At 33.8% G+C, this 17968-nt stretch overlaps 1 protein-coding gene across 4 annotated transcripts in view; it reads right to left on the bottom strand.

Moving 5' to 3' along the window:
* LOC109355301 overlaps positions 1 to 14352 on the bottom strand; it is a 20908-nt gene extending 6556 nt beyond the window's left edge. Inside the window, exons 1-10 of one of the 4 annotated variants that reach the window (XR_002108647.1) lie at positions 14215 to 14352; positions 12397 to 12608; positions 11956 to 12098; positions 11742 to 11786; positions 11608 to 11661; positions 10762 to 10866; positions 10464 to 10667; positions 9409 to 9494; positions 7718 to 8712; positions 7220 to 7602 (exon numbers count right to left, since the gene is read on the bottom strand). Coding sequence is in view for 3 of the 4 variants with exons in the window: in XM_019598380.1 (XP_019453925.1) it covers positions 7349 to 7602; positions 7718 to 8712; positions 9409 to 9494; positions 10464 to 10667; positions 10762 to 10866; positions 11608 to 11661; positions 11742 to 11786; positions 11956 to 12098; positions 12397 to 12568 (2058 nt within the window). In the remaining variant the exon portion in view is untranslated. Of the gene's footprint in view, positions 1 to 6981; positions 7603 to 7717; positions 8713 to 9408; positions 9495 to 10463; positions 10668 to 10761; positions 10867 to 11607; positions 11662 to 11741; positions 11787 to 11955; positions 12099 to 12396; positions 12609 to 14214 lie in introns of those variants that run through there. The other 3 variants (XM_019598380.1, XM_019598383.1, XM_019598382.1) reach the window with 3 other exon arrangements.

Below are 17968 nucleotides of genomic sequence, written 5' to 3'. Positions count from 1 at the left end.
CAGTTATCCAACAAAATTTGAATTGGAGTAACCGATTACTCTAAGTGAATTTTAATTCACTGTTGGTCAGAACGTTTGGGTAACCGATTACCCACTTGCTGTAATCAGTTACTGAGAGTTGTTACATCAGTTTTTCATAGTTGAAACTCAAGGGTTTTCATCCCAAACGAAATGCCTTCATTCCAAACAACTACTCTCTCATAAAGTCTCAATGACTGATTGGAAAGCCTATTTAAAGGTCTTAGAACTTACAATCATTGAACAACTCTTTCATAACTCTTTCACACTTTTTCTCACAACTTTCCTACATTTTTCTGAAATAGTTTTTTGCACTTCTAGCAACTTGAACTCAAACCTTCAAAGCTATTTTTCTAAGTTGCTTGAAGTAAAGTGTTTTAAAGTTTTGTAAACTTAAAGAGTATTATTACTAAGTATATAAAAGAGTTGATTGGATTGCAAGTGTTACTATATTTCATACTTGTAAAGGAAATCCAAGTCATCATTGTAATTTTTCATTCATTGTAATTACTTTCTTTCACAAGGGTGTGAATAGAAAGGGGATAGAGTTACTTGGAAAGGTGTTTTCCAAGGTATAAGTATTAGTGAGTGTGTAAGGTATATAAAGATGTCGGGGTGAAATATTGTAATTACAACTCATAATATTTAGTGGAAAATCTCTTGTGCTACAAGAGTACTGGATGTAGCCTTCGGTGGAAAAGAAGGTGAACTAGTATAAAACATATGTGTACTCTCTTCTCCCTTGCCTCTTTGATTTATTCTTGTTTATTTTCTGCAATATTATCCGTTGCACTTTAACTCTTCATTTTGCAAAAAAAAAAAATGGTCATAATTTCTAGTCAACTAATTCACCTCCCCTCTTAGTTGCAATCTCAGTCTTACAATTATGTCATTCCATGTGCCATGAGTTGTGATTGGTGAAAAAATACATAATAATTAAACTTTTAACTTAAATATATATTTTTCAACCAATCACAACTCATGACACATAAAGTGGCACACAATGTGGCACAAAGATGTACTCTCGAAGTTACAAGCATGACAAAGTTCACAAGTAGCTAAGTAAAAACCCAGAGGATCTATCTAGACAGACCCAACTGCCTTGGTACTATAGATGACAAAATAGGTCATCATGAATGTTTTGTACGCGTCCACAAATGCCTACAAAATTTAAACGGGCAAGGATATACATGCCATATTTTGATGGACAAAATTTCACGCCACACCCGTTTTAGAACAAGCCAACAGACGGCTTGCGAGCATGAGAGAATATTTAAAAAATAAAAATGCATATAATAAAATGCATGTTTTTAAATAAAGTAGTTGAAGAGGAAAAATTAACAAAAACTTTGATATTTTATATAATTTTAAACACATCACATTATATCATAATTTTTTTAAGCAATAAAAATCACATTATATTATAATTTATTTGAAAATTTATTTTTTTTCTTCCTAAATTATGCTTGTGGCTGTCCGTATTGCCCAATATAAAAGCATGTGGGCTTCATGGACAAACAGACAAAGCTAAAAGGTCACATGGTTAAAATTTGTATGTCATGTTCATAAAAAAATGTAGATTATATGGGTGTATTTGCATGCATTATCCATCTTGTCATCTATACTTGTGACGAATGCCTCCTTAGCCCATCGCATCATCCACACCTAAGTCAAGGTTCCTCCCTTAACTGAGTTCAAGAAAATCATTGACGAATATTTGGATAGGGTGAGGCAGGGAAAGCAAATTGTGTCTCTCTAAATAGAACACATATTCTATTTAAGCAAACCTTATGAGAAAAGTGACATTATTTTGCTACCATCAGAAAGACTTCAAGATTTTGTGATAATCCATGAGTAACCACTGTATCACACCAACCCCTTTTAAACACCATCCCCCACCCAAAACAAAGTTGTGAAAAATGGTTAATGAGCACTCTAGAATTGAGGGGTGGTGTTGTTAATGTTGAGTATGTAAAATAACTCAATAATAAGCACTTGGAATTGGAATGGAAGTCTGCATTTATCTTATTCAATAGCACTGGCTTATATAGCTATACATTCAACAGAAATTCCTAAGAAATAGAAGAATAACAAAATTCTAAGCTAATGCCTAAACACACGGTTTATTAAATAGAAAAGAAACTCCAAGTTTTAGTAGTATGCATACTTAACAGCATGCAATGCATGACTTGGTAAACCCTACACTTAAGGAAACAATTATTTCATTCCCTCCCTTAAACTACACTTACTTTCATAAGTTAGTTTATTTTCTAAACATACTCCAAGCATTTCTCAAAGTTTCTGAAATGAGTTCATCTTCAATGGTTTTGTCAGGATGTCCGCCAATTGATCCTGAGTATCACAATGCTTCATCTTTATAACTCCATCATTGACAAGATCTCGTAAGAAGTGGTATCGTACATCAATATGTTTGCTTCTCATGTGAAAGACTTGATTCTTGGACATCTTGATAGCTGAAGTGTTGTCACACAAAATGGTTGTTGAGTTATCTTCCAATGCATATCCCAGTTCTTGTAGAACTCTTCTCATCCAGATTACTTGACAAGCACAAGTAGTAGCATCAATATATTCTGCCTCTATGGTTGAAAGGGTGACCACTACTTGTTTTTTTATGCCCATGCTACTGCTCCTTCACTCATTATGAAAGTGTAACCTGAAGTGCTTCTTCTGCTATCAATGTCCCCTGCATAATCACTATATGTGAATACTTTTAGTTCAGTTGCACCTCCTTTTTTATACCAAATATCGTAATCAAATGTTCCCTTCAAGTATCTAAGGATACGTTTGACTGCCTGAAAATGTAGTTTGGTAGGCCTAGCCATGTAACGACTCATCAAACTTACAACAAATTGCAAGTCAAGTCGTGTAGTGGTGAGATACATGACGCTCCTAATCATCTGCTAATACAGTGTTTCATCTCCTTTTTCTACATCTTCATCACTGTCTATTTGGCTACCATGAACAATGGGATTACATACTGCATTGCAATTTTCCATGCCAAATCGTCTCAATACTTCTGTTACATACTTGAATTGTGAGATATGAATACCATTTGAATCTTGCATTACTTCTATCCCGAGAAAAAATCTCATTTTTCCAAGATCAGACATGTCGAATTCTTTTTGCATAAAACTTTTGAACTCTTGCATCATTAAGATATCATTACTAGTGTAGATTAGATCATCTACATAAACACTAAAAACGAGTACGTTACCTTCTTTGCTCCTCCTGATGAACAGGGTTTGTTCATTTGGACTCTTTTGAAAACCTTCATTAATAAAGTATGTCTCAATACAGCTAAACCATGTTCGTGGTGCTTGTTTTAGACCATATAATGCTTTGTATAACTTGTAGACTTTTTATTCATTTCCCTCAATCATGTATTCCTTTGGTTGTTGTACATATACATCTTACTGTAATTCTCCATGTAAGAATACATATTTGACATCTAGTTGGTGAATTTCCCAACCACTTTGAGCAGTCATGGCAAGTATCATCCTCACTGTATCCATTCTTGCAATTGGTGCATATACCTCGATGTAGTCCACCCCATGATTTTGAGAGTATCCTTTTGCCACTAATCGTGCCTTGAGTTTGTTCACTTCTCCAAGTTCATTGAATTTGGTTTTGTAGATCCATTTGACTCCAATGCATTTAGCTCCTTTTGGCAAGTTGGTTAACTCCCATGTTTGATTTCTTTTAATTGAATCCATCTCTGCGTCCATGGCTAATCTCCATTGGTTATTCATTATTGCTTCCTTGAATGTTGATGGATCATTTGTTGCAATTTCTGCCATGTTTAACTCAACTTCATCTTCTGATTGTTCATCATTAGTGATATAATCACTAAGATAACATGGAGGTCTTCTAATTCTGTCGCCCTTGCTTCTGCAATGCTAGTTACGTCTCCTGCATGGTTAGTAGCATTTATAGGTTCTTCTGCATTGTTAGTGACATTTATAGGTTCTTCAAATCCCTCTTCTTCTATTATATTTTCATTTGTGGTATCTATATCATAGTCACTCACATCATCTTCTTCATTATCACTCCATACAAGATCATCCCCTATTTGTTTTTCATAATTCTTTCCCCACTCCCACTGTCTGTTTTCTTCAAACTCAACATCCTTACTAACAACTTTTTTTTTGTTTTGGGATCAAACAATCTATATCCCGTAGACTCCTCACTCAAGCCTAACAATGCACAAATAAAGCTTCTTTTATGCAGTTTACCTCTTTTGACTTCTAGTATGTGTACACGAGCAAGACATCCCCATACTCGAAAATATTCTACCGAAGGCTTTACTCCATTACATGCTTCTTGAGGTGTCATGTCTTTAACTGCCAAGGTGGGGCATCTGTTGAGGACATGAAAAGTTCAATTTACAGCTTCTGGCTAGAATGTTTTGGGAATTTCCTTTGCTATGAGCATTGATCTCGCCATGTTCATCACTGTCCGATTTTTACGTTCAACTACACCATTTTGTTGTGGTGTAAATGGAGTGATAAGTTGTCTTGGAATTCCATGCTCCTTGCAAAAATCATTAAAAGCATGAGAGGTGAATTCACCACCTCTACCAGTCCTGAAACTTTTGATCTTCTTTCCTCCCTCCTTTTCAAGAAAACATTTGAAAATCTTGAAGTAGCTTAATGTTTCAGATTTTTCAACAAGTAAGTATACCCATGCTTTACGACTAAAGTCATCAATGAAACATAAAATATACCTCTTACCACTGTTGGATATTGGGCTTATAGGACCACAAATGTCTGAATGAATCAGTTCTAACACCTCCTTTGCTCTCCATGTGTTTTGTTTTGGGATTGATTTTCTATGTTGCTTCCCTACAAAGCAATTGTTGCAAGCCCAATCCGTGTCTTCAATTTGTGGCAAGCCTCTCACCATCTTCTTCCTTTGAAGTGTTTTTAAACCTCTGTAGCTTAAGTGCCCATATCTCTCACCATAAGTGAGACAAATTTATACAACTTGTTTGCAAACAATTATCAGCTCGTGCATTTGGTATGGATTCGGTTAACGATACAAACATTCTATTGACACTCATCTTACTTGCTATCAATAGTCCTTTCTCTGGATGATAAATTTTGCACGTACCTCCTTGAATCAAAATAGACAATCCTTTCTCTTGGAGTTATCCTAAGCTTAAGAGATTGTTCTTAAGTTCAGGAACATAGTAGACCTCAGTGATCATTGATATCACTCCCTTCAAGGGAAACTTGACACTTCCTTTTCCAGCAACTTCCATTCTAGTATTGTTTCCAAGCTTAACTGAATGTTTGAATTTTTCATTTAAGCTTGTAAACATACTTTTGTCTCCACTCATATGATTAGAACAACCAGAATCCAGGAACCAGACATCATTTCCTTTTGTCTTTAATTCCTCAACATGAGCCATTAATAGTAGTTCATCTTCCTCCTCTAGCTTTACATAGTAGGCTTGTTTGTTCCATTTTGGACATTCATGTTGGAAATGTCCAATGTTGTGACACTTCAAACATTCTATAGTTGCTTTGTTGAATGCTTGTCTGCCTCTTCCACCTCCTCGGCCTCTCAAACTTGCCCTTCTTCTCCCCCTGACTGTTGTATTGTTTTCATTGCTCACTTTGAGTGCTTGATCTTCTTCTTGATCATGTCTCCTAAATTTTTGTTCATGAACTACAAGTGAACTTTGTAGTTCATCTACTGAGATGGTCTCAATATCTTTGAATTCTTCTATGAACACCACAATGTATGTGAACTTACCTGTGAGTGTTCTTAGAACCTTCTCTACCACTTTTAAGTAAGTCATTTGCTCCCCATTGCTTCTCATTGGGTTGGTTATTGCCATGACCCTTGCAAAGTATTCATTAATATTTTCACTAGACTTCATCTCTAGAATCTCAAAGTCTCTCCACAAACTTTGAAGGAATGACTTTTTCACACGAGCATTTCCTCCAAATTTGCTCTTCATGGAATCCCACACGATTTTAGCTGTGCGTCTGTCTAGAATTTGCTCAAAGATTACTCTATCAATAAAGATAAAGGTAATGCTTTACCTTATGGTCCATAATTCTAGCACTATTAAGATGCTCCCTCTGTGCTTCTGTCAGCAATGTTACCTCAGATGGCTCCTCAAAACCATTTTCTACTATACTCCATAGTCCTTTGGCTCTCAACATATTTTCCATCAACTCACTCCAGTGGTCGTAATGACCATCGAAGTGAAGGAGTTTCATCTTTTCTTCACTCATTAAAAGCTGCAGCTTTTCTTTCCTTTGTTGTGCAGACCCTAGTAAGGCTCTGATACCAATTGTTAATGTTGAGTATGTAAAATAACTCAATATTAAGCAACTGGAATTGGAATGGAAGTCTGCATTTATCTTATTCAATAGCATTGGCTTATATAGCTATACATTCAACTGAAATTCCTAAGAAATAGAAGAATAACAAAATTCTAAGCTAATGCCTAAACATACGTTTATTAAACAGGAAAGAAACTCCAAGTCTTAGTAGTATGCATACTTAACAGCATGCAATGCATAACTTGGTAAACCCTACACTTAAAGAAACAACTATTTCAGGTGTACTAGTTTAGCATTCTTATCCCTGACTTTTTGTTCCAAGTAGCAGCTTGCTTAAGTTGTCACAATATTCAACCCCACCAATGAGAGATATTTAAAGTTCTCTTTTCTTTACACTTCTCTTCTTTAACCCAACTTTTGAGGCAAAAGAAAAACAAAACTTGATCTCTTGTAACATTTTCTGAACAGTTCAAACCATGTAAAGTTTGTATCCCTATTCATGGAAATATCACTTTCCATCTCCGCTCTACAAGACCTTCACTATTCATGGAAATATCACTTTCCACCTATGCACTACACTCTACAGGACCTCAAGATAATTAGCTAACATTGCAATGGAGGGAATATAATATATAATGCACCAACATAGCACAAAATTGAAGATTTCTGAACGATCTTAAACAATAGAATCATTACAAACAAAATCAGAAAATTATGCCAAAAGGTGAAGAAGCAAATGGAAATCGTTTTTGCTAACAAAGATGGGCTTTATAGTAACTAAACAAATTTATTACAGAACAAAAAAATGGTTATAATACCACAAGGAAAAAGAACCTGACTAATGACAACCCAATTCTCTCTGACATCATTTTGAAATAAACAACGGCAAAACCGACCTTCAATATTCTGACAGAAGATCATCTGGTAAAAACTGGAACCTCTACTTACAAATTTAGTTCACAACTAGTCGAACTGTGTATAATCAAATAACCCAACTTCTTCTTTAATTCCTATTAGGTGGTTGTTTTTTGTTTGGGAATATACTTTGTCTTGGTTCCCTTTTCAGGCTTCGCTCTGGGTTTGGACTTGGTAACTCCCGAGGTTGCAGGCAACCGGCTCTCTGCATTTGCATGAACATTGGATTTGACAGCGTCAGAATATTGACCAACCACTACTTTGGAATCACGTGTCTTCTGGCGCCTAGGAGGTTCAGAAATGGGGGAAATAACCAATTTCACATGATCTAATGAAAGAGCTTCTTTCCATCCTACATGAGAATAGTTATTATTAGACTGGAGTAAATTATAAAGCATCCAAACATTTGGTTACACTGACGGCATAAAAGAAGAATCGTGACAGATACATGAAGTAGCAAAGCTTACTTTGTGCAAGAAAATCTCTTGCAGCATGGCTGGATAAAAGTAAGCTTCCTGGTTCCACTCTGCCCTCTGGATGGGGGGAATTGTTCTCAGAACAAATATCACTACCATCTATACTGCACGACCTTAAACTACTTGGACCTGACAAATTTTGACTATCTTCATTAACATAAACTGCATCAGCTTCTGGCCCACCTCTATTAACTGCTAATGGATTTTTATTGTCATGCCTGCCAAGTGGCCTCCAAAATTTCAATGTTGGATGATTGTTGCCGTTCTGGTCAAAATCAGGTTTCATTGGTTTATCCTGAGAACTATTCTCCTTGACCAGATTCTCAACCACGACATCCTCTCGAAATGCCACTGCATTGCCCTCCAATTGGCTGCAATGTCCAAGAGTGACAGGTATAGATCCTATTAAAACTTCAGGATTCTTACATTGGTCTATTTCTTTCTCTACTATAGCTTTTGAAACCACCATGTCAACTTCTCTTGTAGGCTTTTGACTCCATACTTCACTGCAATTAAATATAGCTGCTGTACTTTGATCATGTTTGGTTCCATATTTCTGAATGGTGTCAGGATTTGAAATTGGAGAATTCTGGCTTGCATGCAAACCATTGGCTATAGTCCATTGTGGTTTTAGCATTCCCTGTCGTTTGGCATGTATTGTCCGATGATTATGTCCATGTGCTGATTGTCGCACAATATTCTGATCAGTGCCTAAATCATACCCTGACTGAGTATCTCCAACTATTCCTTCGTTAGTGCCATGGAATTGGGAAGGTACATGTGAAGGAGCATTATCTACAGATGTATCAGGATTATGTGCTTCAAAAGCACAAGTATCCAAAGATGACTCTGCTGGTGCTAAATCCTCTACTGTGCTGTCAATGTTCTGCTTAGTTTTTGCCTTGTCCCCATGCCTTTGTTCTCTTACCTTGTGTTCTTTTTGTCTGAGCTTTTTGTGGCGTTTCCTCTCCAAAATCTCAGCTTGTCTGTAAATAGAGAGTGGACAGTTAAATAAAGAGTCCTATAATCCATACATGACCAATTTTCAACAGTAATTTTTCTGCTGCATCTGTTGTAAGTTGTAACCTTGGCTAAAGGAAAATCCATAGGTTTAACTTGAAGTAGCATATGATCTATTTTCAATAGCGCATAAGAGATAATAGAGATCACTAGGAAATTCAAATGGATTCCAACAAAAAAGGGCAGCCCAATGCATGAGGCTCTCACCTAGTAGGGTTTGGGGAAGATAGATGTACATCGTCTTACCCTCGCAAGCAAAGAGACTGTTTTCAAGATTTGAACTCATGACCTCTAGTCACAAGGCAAGCAATCTTACTATTGCACCACGACTACTAACGGATTCCACGAAAACTAAAATGAAAATTATTGTAGAAGCACCATCTAATCACATGTCAATTTAAGTACACTGAAGACCTATCAATGATATATTTCTCCTGCTTTGGTTTTCTGAGCTGTGCTAGTTCATTGTTAACAAATTATAAAAAGGCTTGTTCTTGCTCTATTATGGGATATAAAATCCATTCAATTAAGAAGACTTTCCTATAAAAGACAATAAATCAAACATACATAACAGGTAACTAAAGGATAAGTCAAACTTCAAAAGATTTTTTGTCCTTCCAAAATCGGACTTTAATTATATTGTTAAAAGTCAACCGTGGTACCTTTTCTGAGCAGCTTCTTCCTCCTCAACTAGCTGCTTCTGGCACCTCAATGCTTCAGCATCCTTGTCAGCAAGCCATGCATTTACCTAAGTGAAAGAAAATTACATATCATAACTACGATTCAAAGAACTAATTTAGGAAGTCGTGTTTTTTGGGTTTGTCATAATACAATCAGGTGTGTTGCTTGGTATATTATGTGCAAATTATGCCATGACATTCTATTCCACTGGCACCTTTTCTACAGCATTAAATCATATGACATAATCTGTATTGGAATCGTGCCAATTATCGAAAAGAGAAAAAAATATTTGAATTGCATCAGTTTTTCACAGCCATTGATGCTGAAAATTTTCCACATCAAACTACCCTCTCTACTCTCCTCTTCAACTTTTTTATCTTCTTTGGGGGCTTGTGGAAAAGGATATCCATGTTCACGCATCCAATGGTAAATTATCAACCCAGGATACAAGTGTATACAAATAAAATGTGTATTTCTTCCACTTTTCTAGATACTTTCCACAACAACTATTATGGAAGCAGCATGGCATGATCATGGGTCTACTACGCAATTGTCACTTCTTGCAATATAGTTATAAGACTTTGTTTGAGACAAGCAATCCAATAGAGAAAAGAGAATAAAGAAGAGACAAAACACAAGAGAATTTATTAACGACTTAACGAAATTTGGCCAATTGTGCCTATATCTCTAAGAATGTTGAGCAGCTACGAATATGTTATTAGGGAATAGGATTACATCAGTAGAGTTTACAAAACACATATAAATAGCCCACTACCACAATCTGTTTCATCACCCTAAAGCCCATAAACCAGATTCTGCAATCTATCAGTAGGGTGCCAATCCAAGGTCGCGGTGGCCAACATGTCCAGGTCATGAATTTTTGTATAACCAGGTGTGTGTCAATTTACGTTTGTGATGTCTGACATGCCCAGGTCATGGATCCCTCTGGAACTTTATGTCCATATGTGAAGATAGAAGAGAGTAAAGGGTTTGCATTTGTAAAAGGAACAGATCTTGAAGTTAAGAAAAAAATTACCAATTTCTGCTCTAGCAAGAAACTTGTGCATGCAACTAGGTTTCTGGGTTCAAGGCCATTTTTTCCAGCCTCTCCACCAAAAACATATCTTTGCATTGACACTGTTGTCCCACATAAACATGTTTTTTCACTAGCATCATCAAGAATACTGAACAAATCTTGAGAAGATATAGGAAAAATGGATGAATTAGATTTAACAATATCCTGCAAACAATTTAGATATATGGAGTCAGTAAACCAAAGATATGTTTAACGAAATTTAACAAGAAAAAATTGACAGGGCCAGAATGTTGCTTACCAAAAGGGTAGCACCGGCCCTCACATAAGACTGCGGAAATGAAGAAAACACTTGCCTTTGAACAAGAATTGTCAGAGCATTTAAAACTGATGATCCTGGAACTTCCTGGAAAGCATTGTCAATAAGTAAAAAAGATCATTAATTTATGGAATAAGAAAGAGAGAAAAACACAAATAAGAGCTGAAAAGAAGAGAACGAAACAAAAAAATTATGTGTTGTGTGTACGGTTCCCAAGTCTTTTCTTCAGACAGTAGAACAAAATAGGATTGATACAAACAAGTTGTTGTAAATTTGTAGATCCCATAATACTCTATTTCCTTATAAGGGTTATATGAAGATCTAGATTAGATAAAAGAGGCCTCTCATACTCTCTTTAGTTTTGTTGGATTTCTTACTCCCCCTCCCACTTGAACTTTTTTCACTTACGCATCTAATAAATATCTTCTTCTGAAAAGTACAACTAACAATTAAAAAGAAAAATATTTGCCCCACGCCTTTTTCTTGGTGTAAAAGGTGTAGGGAAGAGAGGGAGAAAAAGAAGTGATTAATGATCTGATGCTCACAAAAGTACTAAATGTACAAAGAGATGGAAAAACATATTTATGGCTGACTTTCAAGACTTCAGACCCTTAAACTATGACAAGCCCTCTAGAATTTGTCCTAACTAAGGTGAGTGTATGAAGAAGTGGATTGCATATGTGAGTTTTATTGCCACTCCACTGCTCCCATTCCTTCTATTCCAAGCATAAGCAAATATAATTGACATGTGACCAGTATGCATGCAAGGCGATTAAGATTAAAATAACTTCAATCAAAAATATATTTTTCATGTAAGGAAGATTTTACCTCCAGCATTACATTATTGAATGATACAACTTCCTTTGCCTTTTCCACAGAGAGCTACACAAATTATGGATAAAATCAATGCATCAAAATTTGTATTCTTCATATATGTAAAATTCACAATGATAAAAGCTTACCTTATCCCAATATGCTGCTAAAAGATCCCTATTTGTTGTATGATCCTGCAATTTGTGACCAACATCAGGAAAAATTGAGTTGAGAATGACAAGGAAAAGTAACAACCAATCTGTTATCTAGGTATATAATGTTTTAAATGCATATGGGTTAATGCATGAACTAAGATTAAATAATATGTTGGGAACTTGATTATATATGTCATCTGAAGAAAACCTTAGCAAGATTTTTCAGTCGGTGATGCACACGTATGTGTCTTCTATAGTTAATGGGGGAGCAAAACTCTTGAGAGCACTTTTCACACTTCAGCAATTGAACCTTGACGGGAATAGGGGAGAGCAAAGGCCACCCTGGATGTTCTGTCAAATGAGTGAAAAGTTATATAAGAGTACTTGGTTTTAGAATTTAAACAATGCAACAATAAAAGTTATATCAAAAGAGTGAACAATTATATTGGCATTAGAATTTAATGCACACATAAAGGCTCCTTAAGGTACATTGTACATATGAAGATTTTCAGGTTCTGCATTATTTCTTTACTTCTTTAACTTTATTGTTTTAGGCAGGCTACATTTACCACAGGGTTAATTACCTAAACGATTTTGTAAATGAATCTCCAAATATGTAAATATTAAAACAAGAAAAATTTGTTCACACCTTGCTGATTTAAAGCATGAAGTAAATGAATCCACTGTACATGGCTGTCTCTGGCCCTTGGAAAGGAAAGGAAGGGTTCTATGCCAACCACTTGACTGATTATCGTATCTATTTTGTCTTCTATTTTCATGACATTCTGAGTGCCAGAGGCCTTGAGTTTTGCAACTGCCATCTATCCACACAAAACTTTCCAAGCAACTTTAAAAGACTCCCTACATAAAGTAAAAAATAATACATGTAAAATGGGGCTACATGTAAATATTGTCATGAGGAAAGACAATAGAATATTACTTATTTGAAAATTTTGAATTTAGAGAGAACTAAAATAGACTATATATATAGCAAGTGTCCTAAATAACATAGTGCATCCTATCAGATGATTAATGCAATAAATGAAACAAACATGATCTCACTCATTCATCTATGATAGGTACTACATTCTTCATAAGGGCATTCACAAATGCTGGAAAATACAATGCAACATAAAACCTAGTAGTATATTGCAACTTAAAATCTAATTTTCAGCCCAAGTACCAGAAACATAGTTCAACGCTCTGAAAATTATAACATTAAAAATGCATTGCATGTGAAAATATGTCTGTCTGTCTTGATGTTGCTATAAATAGTTAGTTCTAAGCCGGATAAAAGGTGAAGGTTGTGCTAGGCAGACAATAACGTAAAACTTTGTCTATCTCTATGGTATGTGAAAATCAACAGAACACAGCAGGCCATGACTTCGTGCGTAAAAGAAACATTAAAATGTAAAAGGCTTCGAGTTTAAGTTTGACAATAGTGACAAGTAGCATCTAAATCCGTCCAATATGCACATATCTAATTATCTATCAAAGATTTTGAAAGAGTTTCCTCAGCTATAATCAACCACAAGCACTGTATCATACAAAACTAAAACATATATACAAAGAGGTTTAAATCGGGTTAGCATGGAAGCATAAGGCCATCATGTTTTCATTATCCTAAAAGTTTGTTTGAATAGGTAGTCCATTTTAGAATAACTTGAGCTTATTAACAAGAAATGAAACAATTTAAATACCATAAAAACAAACTTCAGCAATCATGGGCACTCAGACAGAAATGCGTACAACCGTTCACTGAATCTTAACTTTCCATCTCTGCAAATATAAATTCTTTATACAATGATAGCAATAACAACAGTTCAAACATGTGTAACAGACTAACTGCAGCTCTAGACCCAATGAAAGAATTGAATAAGAAATGAAATGCCACAACCAATAACACTACAATTAGGTTACTTCAGTTATCATTATACCCGTCTGAATCACACTGGTCAAGTATTATTCACTCAAGCATTAATAAATTTAAGGCCCGTTTGTTTAGGGCTAAAAATGAAATCTAAAAGGAACTAAATTTCAGCTTTTTTGCAGCTTCTGCATTTCTGTAAAAGCCCAACCAAACAAATGTGCAACAGCCAGAATTAACTTTTTGATCAAAATCATCACTTTTTGTGTGAGAAAAGCTTAAACAGTGAATTTAATCATCAAAGTTCAGATTCTTCTGTCCTCTGTTGATCCAAACAAAAAAATTAAACCATAACCTTATGGATTAGAAAGTGATTGTATGAACCAAACATATGCATTAGCCAAAGTAAATTCGATCCTTCATAATTCACAACAACAAAAAAGAATTCACCTCACAAATTCAAGCTCCTCTTTCATAATAGACTCAAAAACACTAAAAAAATCAGTTTTTTTTCAATAATAAATCAAAAAAATATAAAAATAGGAATTGAAAGAACATGATCTATGATGAAAATGGAAAAATCTAATTGGAGTGGTATACCAGATGGAAATGATGAAAAACAGAGAGAAATTAAGGAACGACGTAGAAATGGGAAAAGAGAGTTTTTTGCGGGAAGGAAAATCTGCAAGAAAATGAGAGAAAACGATCGGTGAATGAAGAAGGAGGTTGTGTTTGAGGGACAAATAGAAGAAGGAAGAAATAGATACACACACATCTATTCTATACTATACTTACATAGTATACACAAAACATAGTGTAACTTGGTGGTGGTTGTAATTTTCATTTTCCTGTTTTTTTAGTATTATTTAATTTCTATAAAAGTATATATAATTTTATGTGAATTTATTAATATTGTAGTGGTGACCAAACCAATCAGGCTACTTAAATATAGTAATATGTTGGTTAAAGTTCACTAATTAAATATCATATCAGTAAGTTATATATATATATATATATGAACAATAAATAAAGAAGACAATAATTATTTTTATTTATACTACTTGTTAAAAAATATACATGATAACCATGTTTTAAATCTATAAATGTAGTAGTTGTGTGTTTGATCTTTCATACCAACATTTTGGTATAAAAAGTAATTTTAAATGAAATCAGTATAATCGATACGGTTCAATCGAAAATCGGCATAGTGTAATTATCGGTGGTGTGATGTAATTTTTATTTTCCTATTTCGTTTTTAACATTATTTAATTTTAAATAAAAATCACATAATTTTAGATAACCACCATTAACCATTCATCTCACTTTAAATTGAAATTATAATAAAGACAAAAAACTAAATATAAAGTGCACTGAACACAAAAATACATCTAATTCTTTAAACTTAATAACATTCAATATGGTAGACACAAAGTGTCTTTCGATACATTAGTATATAAAATAAGAAAAATAGTTAAAGTGGTAAATATTAATTTTTTTTATTTTGTTCTATTTTTTTTTGCTTTTGAGTTAATGCTTTTTTTGGTGTGTGGAAAATTATTAATATGAAGGTTGAGCTACATGAGACTTGAGACAGGGTGAGGTGTAAGATTGATAATTCAATGTATCTTGTAATGTAGAAAAGATAATTCATTAATCTTTGTAGTAGGTATAAATCTATTTATGTTTAAATTTTTTATTATGGTATAATAATAAGGTTTTTCTATTCATTGTGAATGGGATAATGATTGAGGTACTAAAAGTTTAAAATATATCTTAATTATTAAAAACATTTGCTCTTCACTTTACAAAATATAGACTTCACAATTTTTGCTTCTTTAGGAAAGTCCTAATAAAAATTATGCTTAGTGAAATATAAAATTTCTGTGTCCCTTTTTAAGAGAACCATAGGGAGTGGAGGTAGAAATGGAGAAATCCTCCCAACAAATATGACTTTATCAATGGAAGTATTAAGGAAGTGCAAAATAAGGAGTTAAGACTTAAGAGTGTATTTGATTATACCGTAAGGAGTAACTCATATTTAGGGTCACTGTTAGCAAAGAGTGTTTCGGGGAGGGAAAAAGAAAAGAAGTCGTGGATTATGATAGGGAACCATATGGAAAATGATATCAAATTCAAAATCTCAAGAGATTTATATACTGTCAATGTATTATTCACCATTTATTTATTTTATTTCAAAGTCAATGACTATAAAATAATGGATTTTGTGGTGACAATATAAAAATCTTTTACATTCTCAATATATACATTTTTTTCTCTAATTAGAATTGTGCACAATGCATCCTTTCACATTCAGAGATGGAGGAAATATGATATTGTTGTCTCTCTTGATCATAAAATTGGCTTCAAGGCTATAGAGTTTCACGGTGACTAGGTTACCATTATTTCTATAATAACTACTAGATACTCATGCATTCGTACGGGTGGTAATATATTTTGTGTTAATTTATTTATACAGTGAAAAGTAATTTCTTTCTTAGTGTTATGTTCTTTAATTCCTTGTTTTTAATAATTCACTTGTAGAATTAACATGATATATTATTAAAAAAATGAGAACTCTAAAAACCTTTGTTGCATGGTATGTCAAATATATTTTTTGTAGCTTCTATGTTATGAAGGTTAGCAACTATTGCATATAATAATGACTTAAAATTAATTAGTACTTCAAGTATTCATATACTTTGCATATAATAATATGTTAAAACTAATTACTCTTTCAGGTATCCGACATTCACATTCCAATATATATCATAATGTACTTAAGATATTGAACAATATTTAGTAGTTTAAGTATTTGGTCACGACATTTGGATTATCCAAAATATGTAGAGGGTAAGATAGATGAATGTTATGTTACCATGTAAGCACAACATGTCACAAAAAATGAGGTCATGACAAATACATCACACTGTGATGTACCGAAAGAAAGGTTGTTCACAAAAAGGGTAAAAATAAATTGTCATCCTAAAAATCTAAGTCATTCGGTCTTGATATATTTTGTCACCTTCGAAGATGACAACTGAGTGGAATTTTAGAATGGTCTTTGTAGCATGTCCAAGTCTATGTCAACCGACAATCTCTTGGTTGGAGTTACAACTTGAATATGGTCCATATCATGATCAGCAGTAACAGAGACAGACTACCGATAAAAGTTAAGAAATATAAATGTATTAGAGATATGAGATTAATTACCTTTGCACTTAAAATATTGTAAAATAAAGTATGTGATACACTCGCAAAATCTATTTGAAAAGAATCATTCAAATCAGACTTCTCATTCATTTCAATAGAATTTGATGGCTGTTTAATAGCAGGTAATATTAGTTGATTAACAATGAAATGCAAATATTAATAGTCTCAAAGGCAGTATACATAATAACATGAGATTTTTATAAAGTACCTCAAATATACCAATTTGATCAAGTATAGTTTTGATCAAATTTGGATCCCCGGAGAGTCTTATAACATAGGATTGGTGGTATGATGGTTGTACTTTCACCCTTAGGGTCATAGTTCTTGCAAGGAGAACATCCAAAATTAAAGGGAACGCCTTCGGATCATCTTCACGTTCCTATATAGACACATAAGCAAATAACTATCAATTATAAATAACTAAGTTAAAAAATAAATCTATCTTCAAAAGAAATGTTAATATAAAACTTACTGCAAGCATTTGATTTCTAAGATAGCTGCAGGCAGATATGCAAATGATGTCGGCACATTGGTGATCCCAGAAAATAAACTTGCTACTGCCATTTTAGTGAATGGCCTTAATGTCCAGTTTGTACCTAAGATAAAAAAAGTGTGTTAATAACAATTTTAATGATGGAAATAACAATACAAATAGAATATATATGAACACTTCTTATATAAAAAAAATGTTACCTAGGGGAAGACCTCTGATTATAAGTGTCACACATGCAGGTGAAAGGACCATCTCTAATATCGGCCTTCTTTATACATTTAGTGCATCCATTATAGTACCATCCTTTTTTGTCAATGATAAACATCGTTGTTGTCCCAACATTGATAAAAAAATTAATATTAAAAACCAAAATAACTTTAAAAAATGTGTAAAATATTGTTACCTTAGAATCCATCAATATCATTTCCAGATGTCCTAGTTTGGATGGTATTTGGATATACCAAATTTCAATGATTCTAATTGCAATCTTCCAAAAATGTTTTGAGTCATTCAAATCCAAGATCATGTCAAACGGCAGTCATATGGACATTATGCTAATACCACATATTGCTCAATTAGAAACTCATGCATCAAAATGTAACAAAGTAGGAAGATTATGAGACAGAATATATGTAACAATATATGTACTTT

The sequence above is a fragment of the Lupinus angustifolius genome, chromosome LG08 (genome assembly GCF_001865875.1).
Source record: "Lupinus angustifolius cultivar Tanjil chromosome LG08, LupAngTanjil_v1.0, whole genome shotgun sequence".
NCBI classification, from domain to species: Eukaryota; Viridiplantae; Streptophyta; class Magnoliopsida; order Fabales; family Fabaceae; genus Lupinus; species Lupinus angustifolius.
This window is presented reverse-complemented; position numbering and strand designations above follow the sequence as displayed.